Source organism: Centroberyx affinis, unplaced genomic scaffold (genome assembly GCF_046629955.1).
Source record: "Centroberyx affinis isolate AG114_WGS23_722 - 3 ecotype Tasmania unplaced genomic scaffold, CSIRO-AGI_Caff_v1 ptg006324l_1, whole genome shotgun sequence".
NCBI lineage: Eukaryota > Metazoa > Chordata > Actinopteri > Beryciformes > Berycidae > Centroberyx > Centroberyx affinis.
The window spans coordinates 228,519-239,546 of record NW_027283216.1 but is presented as its reverse complement, the minus strand read 5'-3'; the positions used below and the strand labels follow the sequence as shown (position 1 = coordinate 239,546).

Genomic DNA, 11,028 nt, shown 5'->3' with positions numbered 1-11,028 from the left:
ATCACCAAACGTACAAACATTCAGTTGTAAGATGCCCTGACAATGTTCCTGTATCCATAGAATGAAATGTAATAGAGAAATGCTAGGAAAAAAAAATGAAATAAGAGCTAAATAAAGAGGTAGAGGCAAATGTTTTGAGAGCAGTTAGGGTGGGTAGAGGAGAGGGGATGTGTAGTCCTTGCTGGTGTGAATAATGGCCGATGTTGGCTCCCTGACCGTCCCAGGACTCCACTCCACTATGCATCAGCCAACTGCAACTACCAGTGTGTGTTTGCCCTGGTGGGCTCTGGGGCCAGCGTCAATGAGCTGGACCAGAGAGGCTGCAGCCCCCTACACTACACTGCTGCAGTAGACACTGATGGAAAGTAAGTTCTGCTGTGGGTTTATGTGTGTGTGTGTATGTGTGTGAGAGAGAGTTTCTAGCAAACTAACTGCTTGAAGTGCAACAGGGAATCCTGAATGTCTGACGGTAGCTTTTGCTTGAAGTCCATTAATTTCCATTGTGTGTGTATGCTGTGTGCTTGGCATTATTCACCCTTTCTTTGTTTTCTCATTGTTGTTTCTCTGTGTCAGGTGTCTGGAGTACCTGTTGAGGAACGATGCTGATCCAGGAGTGAGAGACAAACAGGGTTACAGTGCAGTGCACTATGCTTCGGCCTACGGACACACTCTCTGCCTGGAACTGGTGGGAACAACTACCATGCTACATGAAAATGTGTCACATGTAGAGTTCCTACACAGCACCATAAAAACTTGGAAAAACATGGAAATTGAAACTGATAATTCCCATGTCTTGAAAAGTCTGGAGACGTATGGAAATGTTCACTCCATATTTTATGAATATGTAGACCATAGTCATTTTACATATTGTACAATGTTTTGAAGAAGCATCTAGCAGCTATAGAATGATGTGGTTTAGTGGGTGGGCATATTACCCAGCCACTACCCAGCATACATCATATGGAACAACAAGCAAAATTTTCACTTTGTGAACATGTGTAGGAACCCTGCATATGTCGTAGTGCTCTAAACAAAACGCATATAATCTGCCACAAGAACCATTCATCTGCTTTACTTACAGTATTTGCCTTCTTTTTCTTTCAGATAGCAAGTGAGACACCTCTTGATGTGGTAAGAAGATTTCATCAAATATTTATTTTCATGCATTTTACTCTCCTTGAACACTTATTTCTTTGTGGCAGGAGCTCCCTCTGCTGGGCAAAATATTATGGCGCGATCACACTATTCTGCTTTTGAGAAAGTGCCTCCTCTTCGTCCTTGTGATTGGTTGGCTCACAAAAAAAGTGTGTTACATTAAAAAATGAAAAACAAGTGTTCTCAACTAAAAAGACGCCAGGCACAGCATCTTTATAAAGTGGATGCTCATCATCTGCCTCGTTGCTGCTCCTCATTGACTTTCATATAAAACAGGCACTGACAGTTTGAAAAAAGCAAAGTAGTGGGAACACGGCTTCATTTCTATGCCACTTTAATGTGGCTGTGAGATGCATTGTGTGTAAACCTGGATATGAATTCAGTATTTTGTCAACCACCACTCTGTGTCAGTTGATGGAGACGTCAGGAACAGACATCCTGAGTGACTCCGAGAGCCAGGCCCCGGTCAGTCCACTACACCTGGCGGTGAGTTCAGGGATTTCTCATTCTGTCTATTTAGCTGTCTGTCTTTCTCACACTCAGGATCTCTTAGTCTCTAGTGCTTTGACTCTTTCTCTCTGTCTGACTGCTTTTGGCTATTAACACTGTGTGTCTGTTGGTGTGTGTGTGTGTGTATCCAGGCGTACCACGGCCACTGTGGAGCACTGGAGGTCCTCCTGTCCTCCCTGCTGGATGTGGACGTCCGTAGCCCCGAGGGCCGGACGCCCCTCAGCCTGGCCTGCTCCAGGGGCCACCAGGAGTGTGTTTCCCTGCTGCTGCATCATGGAGCCTCATCCATGGCCCGCGACTACACACGCAAGAGGACGGCCATACACGCTGCAGGTACACATGTACATTCAGGCAATCATGCTGCAGTTATGCACACAGCCACATGCTACAGGTACACACACTTACAACCATAGAGTCAGTGTGGATACAACACTTACACATCACATTAATTTAGTTTGCAGCCTGTCTTTTAAAAAGTAATGTGCTAAGTTACTAAGTTGTGTCTGTGTGTGTATCCTTCAGCTATGAATGGCCACCCAGAGTGCCTGCGCCTGCTCATGGGCAACAACGAACAACACTCTTCTGTGGACATACAAGACGCCAACGGACAGTGAGTGTGTATGTGTGTGTGGATATACAAAATGGCTTAAGTTGGAAGCTTTCAGTGAGTGATTTGCTTGGGATGGGTTAGGGTCCTTTACTTCTCGTTTCAATATATTACTAGTTTCATCTGAACTTAATAAGTATGTTTTTTCACTATGACATTGTGTTATCTCTTAGCTGTTGAGTATAAGTTGATATTTTCTTGGTCTGTGCAGGACGGCTTTGATGTTGGCAGTGCTGAGTGGACACACAGAGTGTGTGTACTCACTACTCAGTCAAGGAGCCAGTGTAGAGGCCCGGGACCGCTGGGGCAGGACGGCACTACACCGCGGGGTGAGACACACTCGTACACACCCACTAACATTAGGGGCTCTATTTTCCTAATGGTACATGGGGGATGGCAGGCATTTTCATTGGGCACTCACAGGTTTCTTTCTCGCCTGTGCTCATTTGGTATTTTGGTGACTCTCCATGCACTTGACTAAGGCTATGTGGGAGGTGAGGCGCAGCAGGGAGTGTGTCAGTAGCGACTGACCACTGCAATTTTGGTGTCAGGGACTACGGGGAGTTGTGCTTGTGCTGCCCACCTGCTCAGACCAGGTCAAAAGTGCACGCCACAAAGTGCTTGTGTTTAGTGCTGTTTTCTTGGCTTTACCAAGGGATGCGCACATGAACAGATCCTACTGGAAACCATAGCAACCTTTTTTGTGCATGATTTGACTTTGATATAATATAGCAGGAAAAAAATACGATGCAACATATTTCATATGCACATGTGGCTCAGCCCACATTAAACAAATGTTTTTTTCTGGTGACACCTGGTGGTCTCTGTGGCTCTGTAAAAATGTTTTTTTATTTTTATACCCATTTACTATTTGCTTCTGCAAGTGAGCACATGTAAAACACTTTATTATAGACATGTTTTTAATTGTTACTTTAATTTAATTATATTAACTCATTCCAAAAAATCATTTTATAGAATGTTATTTTTCCATTGTCATATTACATTATGTTAGTAATTTTGGAAGGGGGTCGGAATATCCTACTATTATTCTATTTGACTATCTTCCGATGCTTGTAGTGCATTTGGTTTTGTTTAATTTGTGACCCAGTTTCTGCCTCGATTTAGCATAACTTTTTTCCAAATCTTTGAAACAAAATGTTTCACTCATATTCTGAAACACACATCAACATAACATCACACTCAAAAATCACTATATGTGAACAAATATTAGCATTTTCAGCACAAATGATGTGTAATATTTTCTGGTTTTCCTACAGGCGGTGACAGGCCAGGAGGAGTGTGTGGAGGCCCTCCTTCAGCGGGGGGCCAGTGTGTGTGTGAGGGACATACGCGGCCGCTCACCCCTGCACCTGGCATCCGCCTGCGGCCGTGTGGGCGTCCTGGGGGCCCTGCTGCAGGCCACCAGCTCCTCACACACTAACACACACCTCACTGACAACCAGGGCTACACACCGCTGCACTGGGCCTGCTACAATGGTAAGGATAGGGCATGAAACACTCAAACACATTGACATTTCTGTTCTGTCTGAAGCTATGGCACAGCATTTGTAAAAGTGCAAAAACCCCAAAATACTTCAGATTTGATATTTCTGAAAATTATTTAGTAATACTGCATGTATTGCACCAGTAAAAACTGGACAGAATAGTTATTGATTCATAGTCTGAAGTTTAAAAATTCCCTCTAACCTTCTATTCTTTCCTTATGTTTCTTTACTTTTCTATCCTCCTCACTCCCTTTCTATATCTATCTCTTGCTCTGTCTGTCTCTCTTTCTCTTGTTCTCTCTCTCCCTCTCTCTCTCCAGGATACGATGCGTGTGTGGAGGTGCTGTTGGACCAGGAGGCGTTCAGGAAGATTCAGGGCAACTCCTTCAGCCCCTTGCACTGTGCTGTGTAAGACCGTGTGTCTGTACACATCTTGCATGTTTGTGTGTGGATAAACAGTGTGGTGTGCAGATATGTGACAGTATGTGTGTATGTGTTGTGTATTTCAGAATGAACGATAACGAGGGAGTAGCTGAGATGTTAATTGACTCCCTGGGTGCTGCCATCGTCAACACCACTGACTCCAAGGGCAGGTGAGAGACGCAAACACACTCATACACTATTACTATTATTATATTATTATTATTATTGTTCATGTAATAATTTTGCTCCAACATGACACACAGTATGCATTAAAATACTCATAACTGACTGACTTGTGACAGAACTGTATTTGTGTATTTGTTCCCTGCACAGCACATTGTGGTGAACTTAGAAATAGATTTGTCTTATCTAGAAATCGATGCAGTAGCTGTGTCAGCATATTCTTAACTGTGTGTGTGTCACTGTAGGACCTCCCTTCACGCAGCAGCATTTTCAGACCATGTGGAGTGTGTTTCCCTGCTGCTGGCCCACGGAGCTCAGGCAAACACAGTCGACACACACACTCACAGCACGCCACTGATGATGGCCGCTCTCAACGGACAGACCAATGCTGTGGGTCAGTACACACACACACACACACACACACACACACACACACACACACACACACACACACACACACACAGAGATGCAGTGTTGGTCTTTCATCACTGAAGCTTGGAGGTAACCATCTCCATCTGTCTGTTGCAGAAGTGTTGGTGAGCAGCGCCAAAGCAGACCTCACACTACAGGATAACCACAGGAACACAGCCTTACATCTGGCTTGCAGCAAGGTAACACACACACACACAGGGAAGAAACTAACTTTTTCATCCACTGGCCATTCACCAACCAAATATGACTTATGACATAGGACCAACAGTGGTAGAGAAAATAAACTTACCAGCCTGTCAAAATTAATCAGCGTTTATTTGGTGGTGCGGTTAATTAAATCATGTTTGTTACTGCAAATTCCATTCGATTGTCATCTCATCCCTTTTTTCTTTTTCCACTCTCCTCTGCTTTCTTGCTCTCTGTCCCTCCCAGGGTCACGAGACGAGTGCGTTGTTGATTCTGGAGAAGCTCAGTGACAGGAACCTCATCAACTCCACCAATGCTGCTCTCCAGACGTATGTAGTCCTGCTAGAGCGTAGGACACTAATAACCCCTAATAACTTCAGATTGGATTTAATTTAACTCTGTAACTCCTTCCACCACCACCCCCCCCTCCCCTCTCCCCTGCAGGCCCCTGCATGTAGCAGCCAGGAACGGTCTGACGGTGGTGGTTCAGGAGCTGCTGGGGAAAGGAGCCAGTGTGTTGGCAGTGGACGAGAACGGTCAGCATTCACCTCACTGCTTTAGCGCACAACCTCGATTCAGACACACTTTAGCACCGAAATATGAGCAAACATTTCCTCTCCTGTCCCCAGGTTACACCCCAGCACTGGCCTGCGCTCCCAACCGGGACGTGGCCGACTGCCTCGCCCTCATCCTCAACTCCATGATGCCCGCCTCCCCCATGGTCACCATAGCAACTCTGCCCGCTCTCTCTCTCGCTCGGACGGTCGTCAACCACCGCCCCTCCTCCAACCACATCTCCAAAGGCGTGGCCTTCGACACCCCGCCCCCTCTGAGGCCTGACCACGCCTCCTACTGCAGGCCGGACCGCCCACTGTCCTCCATCTCCGCAGACGATGAGCTCAACGACTCTGATTCGGAGACTTACTGAGGCCACGCCCTCCTCCCCAGGGCGTCCCAGGGTCACTGCTATTGGCTACAGCCCCGAAATACTGGCGGGCTGGCCAACCACTCAGGAGCCTTAACAGAGATCACAGACAACAGATGAGAAGAGAGGAGGAGGAGGCAGAGAACCAGAGACTGTGGGTGGATTCTTTTTTGTGATCTGGGCAGTTTCTTTTTTTTGTTTTTCACACCAGTAGGTGTAGATAAGCCTCTTAAAATCCAAAAGCGACTTGTCCTGTAAACTAGACACGTTTACTTCATTAAGGTGCATGCCCCAGGGGACAAAAACAAATTCAGAGAGGGCGGAGTAATGAAATAGGATAAGTAACCTAAAGATGAACACACACTACATTTCTGTCTGGTCAGTAAGACAGACCAGTGTCCTTTTTTTCAGTCAAGTCAAATCAGTGTTTTTTAAATTATGTTCCTCCTCTTTGCTGATATTTTCTGAAGTGATTTCATGCCTTTCCACTGTTTTTTCCTCTATTATACTAGAAGAGCAACTACTGAAGAAAAGCTCAGAGGGCTGCTTTTTGGCCTCTGTTGGAAAACTTTCATCTGTGGAAAAGGCAGAGGGACAATCTTAAGGGACCAAGAGACGGATGGACTCTTTTCCCTACTGTACTTATGGATTTTTATTCAAAGTTCTTCTCCAAGCTATCATGGCAGACACTGATGGCTGTCACTCACGCACATTAGTAATGCTGAGTCCGTTGTCCTGAACCACTTTTCGATTCCTACAGGAGAGGAGGTCGTTTGTTGAGTTGGTTCTGACCGGAGACTGAATCCTACAGTTTGTCTTTCGGGAGCCGATTCTGACAGCAGGTGGATGTAAGACGCATTTACTGTGTGATTGGTTCAGGAGTCGGATGGAGAGCGGCTCCCCTAGTGAGGTGCCCCATGGGTTTTTAACTTGCAACTCTGTAACTACTTATTGTCTGTGTACTGTACTGGAGACAGGAAAAAGTGGCTGACACTGTGTGTTTGAGTGTGTCTTTGTGTGTGAGCGAGAAAGGTGTGTATGTGAGAGAGGGAGTGTGGGTGTAAGAAATGGAGCAACATTGCCTTTTTAGGAACAAGCAACTTTTGGGCAGAGGATGAACTCATCCTTGGTGCAATGTTCATAAAGAATGAGTTATGAATAAATAAAGATATTTCTTTTTGATTTAGTACGGTTTTCTATTACAGAAGTCAAATGACAATGTGCAAATGTATAAAAGGTGAAATGTGTATTATTTATGCACAGACTGGTACATTGAGGTCAGGTTATCACTTGTTCAAAGGTTGCTTTGAGGTAGAAAATTAGAGATGGACACTAAAATCATTACTAATCTCAGTCACTCTGACAATCAGTATGTACATAATCCCATTTTAAAATCTGTTTCCTGACGTTCACATCTATTTCATTCACACACGCACACACACACATGTAGTTCAGTCATGGTCCAGGTGATGCATGCGGCCATAGAGACAGGCAGTGACCAGTCCAGCAGCCATGTTGGAGTGTCTCATGGTCACCCTACCGTCTGTGGTCTTCTCCAGATGCTCCGGCTGCTCCAGGACCAGCCTGCTCGCCACCACTGACGGGTACACATGTCGCGTCCCAAACTTCCCCTCCAACACAAAGTCCATTTTAGACTCCGCCTCCTCCACTTCCTGTCCACAGGAGCTGGCCTCCGACCCCGCACAGCGAACGAGTGCACACACCTTTAGATGGAGATGAGTTAAATGTAACAAATGTTTTTTTCAAGCAGATTTAAATATCCATCCTTTTCCACTTCCTTCCTTGTATGGATGAATTGATTAATTAATCAGACGGTAGCAGATCAGCAATTAGTTCACGGAATTGGAGGGAGCATATTTTAACTATTCAAAATCATATAAATATAAAACAAAGTTGTCCTCGTTCATACCTGCAGGGCATAGCGCCCGTTGACGGTGTGTGTGCCAGCGAACGCTCCCAGTGCGTAAAGCTCTGTACTGCTGCCCTGCTGTGGCTGTTGGTACTGCAGGCGGCAGCAGAGGGGGCCATCACACACACTCAGCTCGCCCTCCGCTCCATGCAGGAGGACAAACGTAAAAGGGTCGTACATCATGGATGAGCTGAAGGTGGCAGAGGAGGGAGTGACTGAAGGAGAGGTGGAAGGAGGAGGAGTAGTACAATCCAGACATGTCTTCTCCTGCAGGCAGTATCCAGAGTCCACAGGTTTAGACAACCAGGACTCCCCCCTGACTCCCCCTTCAGTGTTCCCCCCTCTCTCCCCTGATGGCCCCCCACTGAGAGACTCTCTCTCCCCCAGCCACAGTGGGTCTAAGACGGGCACTCTGGCCACCAGCAGCCGGCCCTCCTCTGGATCTCCTTGCCGGGCATGGTGGTGGAGGGCAGAGACGGGGCTGAAGATGCCGCTGCCCGTCATGCCCAGCGGGTCGCTGCGAATGTTGGCCGCTAGTATGGAGACGCCGGCGCCCAGGCTGAACGCCCGCTGGACCTGGACGGCTGCCAGCAAGGGGAGCTGGTTCATCCAGGCGGTGGGGTAGACGAGCTGACGCACACCCTGAGAGGGAGAGAGGGAGAGGGTAAGAAGAGGAAAAGACGGAAAAGGAAATTTGGAGTTGGATACATGTTTTCTCTGTGTGTGTGTGTGTGTGTTTTTTTTCTACCCTCTCCACCAGGGTCACTGTGGGCTCGTGGAACAGGAGGTCAAAGCAGGTGAGGACACCGAACTTCCCAGCGAATGGTGTGTCAAAGGTTATGATCTCCGGGCGGGGCGGCTGGTCGAAGGCCTTCTCAAAGTAAAGGTTATGTTTATGGTAGCGCGCCACCAGCAGGCCATCTGACCTGTATCAAAGACAATACTGTTACTAGTTCACATACACTGAAGAAAAAAAAACATACTACTGATTACATCAACAAAATATAGGAGGAAAACTCTAGGGTGTGATACAGACTCAAGCCCTCTTTCTCCAGACATGCACCCAGCTGCAGCCTGCAGTGGTGGCATTTGTTGCTTTTGTGTAAGTTACAAGTCGGCCACAGTTAGACAGCAACAAATGTTCTAAGCTTGTATTCTTAAAGCTTCATGACACCATCTAACATTGACTGTCTGCACTCATTTGACTACCTCAGGTTATCAGACAGGGGCAGCAACAGTCAAAAGATCACTGCACTAGGTGACAGGCTAACGCTAAGTTTCCAGCTCTATGGCTACACTCTTTTGTTCTTCTGCACTGATTTTATTAAAAGATTAGAATTAACAAAGCACACCAATATAATACTGTCTGTGTAGTAGTTCTGGTCAAGGACCACTAGTTGGGTGGTACTCTAGGCCTTGATTTTTAACCTTAGGTGACCAAGATTGTGATGGCTGTCATGAAAAGGTCACACCGGGGTCACACTGTGTGTGTGTGTGTGTGTGTGTGTGAATCTAGCTGTAGTGCTTCCACTCTAAGATCTGCACTGCACCTGAAGACCACGTTGGTGTTGAACTGCCAGTGTCCATCAGAGGGGCAGGAGGAGGAGGAGGAGGGGTCGGAGCTGCAGGGCTGCAGGTCGGCCATGTTGGCCACCAGGTAGAGGCTGTACCGACGGGCCATGCAGCTCAGCCGCTGGAGAACCTGGGAGAGGACCACACACATTTGTCCTTTTTAGTATGAGTGTGACAGACTTTTGCTGTTGTGTGAGTGAAGGGCACTGGACCCCTACCTGCTCACTGATGTCAGCTAATCGCCTACAATGTCAAATCTAAATGAATGAATGAATGCGTGTGTGTACCTCAGTGTTGTTGTGTCTGCCCGGCTCTGTGCAGGGGTTCCAGCTCTCCTTCTGGGGGTCGGGGACAGTTTCCAGGTATCCAGAGATGGAGGAGCGGCTGTAGTTGAAACCCTGCAGACCGTCTTCTGGAAACACCAGGATCTGGGCGCCCTGACAGGGGGGGGGGGGATGAGAGGCAGCCTGTTACAGACTAATAATAAATCCACCTATCAGTAAACTTACTGTTTGACTCTGGCAGGGTTTGCAGTAGTCTATACCCACCTCCTTCTAAACTAACGCTCTGAGTTTAAAGAATGTGGCCTTAAATGCTCACTGCTGGCCAATGTTGGCTGTTGAGATCAAGGCATGTGCGCCAGGTTTGAATAGCCTGTATATAGTGGAAATGCTGCAGTATAGCTCCTAAAGGCTTTATAGCTTACACAACCACTCAGGTGACCGCAGGCTATGTCCCAGGGAGTGACACGTGAATAATGCTACTACCTTTTACGTGAGCAATGAGTAGGATATTACTTATATGAGTTTAGAGCCAAACACTGCTGACAGCATGTAAACAACCAACTGTCCGTACCTCCTGCGCCGCCCGGGCAGCTTGCTCCTCGTAGACGTCCAGGTTTTGGTGGAGGTGTTGCAGGGCAGCGGGGCGGGACGGGGCGACATGAGGCTCCGGGTTCAGGATTACCCGGTGCTCATAGACGGCGGCGAGGTACGAAGAACCGACGGTGGTCTCTGTTTGACCCCGGGCCGATGTGAACGACGGCGGAAAGAGAAAAACAGTAACGAACATAAACGCTGTTACAGCTCGGAGATGCATGGCAGCTACAGAGACAGAGCGGCCCGGACTGTCGCCCCCTAATACCAGTCACCGGTCAAAAGTTACAGTTTAACTCAAAGGCGGAGGGAGACACCAGCTGAAAAGCGTCGGCCCGAATGATAACGAAGACGGTTTGGTCTGAAAATACAAAGAAAATTAAATTATTATACTCAGTGGGATAAAGGTGGAGGGCGGTGGCAATATATTTTGATGGCCCACACACACAAAAGCCTGTAATAAGTTGTGTATTGTATTCAAATGGAAATATTTTCCAAACCAACCCAAACACATGTATACTAGAGAGCAGTCGTTGAAGTGCCCTAGACCAAGGCGTTTTAGGCGGTCATCTCTATATAACAATGTCTCATTGGTTGATTTTTTTAGTCTCTCACATTAGGGAGAGCTATAGTAAGACGAATTCAAAACACGTTTAAAGACAAGGTTGCAAAGTAACATATTGGATCAATATTCACAAATATTTACTGGACTGTCCTAGTCAGAC

At 46.9% G+C, this 11,028-nt stretch overlaps 2 protein-coding genes across 2 annotated transcripts; one reads left to right on the top strand and one right to left on the bottom strand.

The window, feature by feature from the left end:
• Nucleotides 1-224: 224 nt before the first annotated feature.
• LOC139638379 (serine/threonine-protein phosphatase 6 regulatory ankyrin repeat subunit A) lies at nucleotides 225-7,069 on the top strand (the record flags this gene model as incomplete). Its single annotated transcript, XM_071512501.1, has 15 exons — nucleotides 225-365; nucleotides 574-685; nucleotides 1,105-1,131; nucleotides 1,567-1,641; nucleotides 1,797-1,998; nucleotides 2,188-2,275; nucleotides 2,484-2,601; nucleotides 3,550-3,769; nucleotides 4,098-4,185; nucleotides 4,287-4,370; nucleotides 4,629-4,777; nucleotides 4,912-4,994; nucleotides 5,248-5,330; nucleotides 5,446-5,537; nucleotides 5,631-7,069. Coding segments are annotated over 15 exons (1,861 nt in total), but the record flags the coding sequence as incomplete, so codon positions are not given.
• Nucleotides 7,070-7,220: 151 nt separating this feature from the next.
• btd (biotinidase) lies at nucleotides 7,221-10,499 on the bottom strand. Its single transcript, XM_071512518.1, has 7 exons — nucleotides 10,284-10,499; nucleotides 9,716-9,865; nucleotides 9,407-9,558; nucleotides 8,605-8,782; nucleotides 8,248-8,498; nucleotides 7,857-8,199; nucleotides 7,221-7,650 (listed from the first exon to the last, which is right to left on the bottom strand). Exons 1-7 carry the CDS (start codon nucleotides 10,497-10,499, stop codon nucleotides 7,378-7,380), a joined length of 1,563 nt encoding a protein of 520 aa, XP_071368619.1. The 3' UTR covers nucleotides 7,221-7,377.
• Nucleotides 10,500-11,028: the final 529 nt, after the last annotated feature.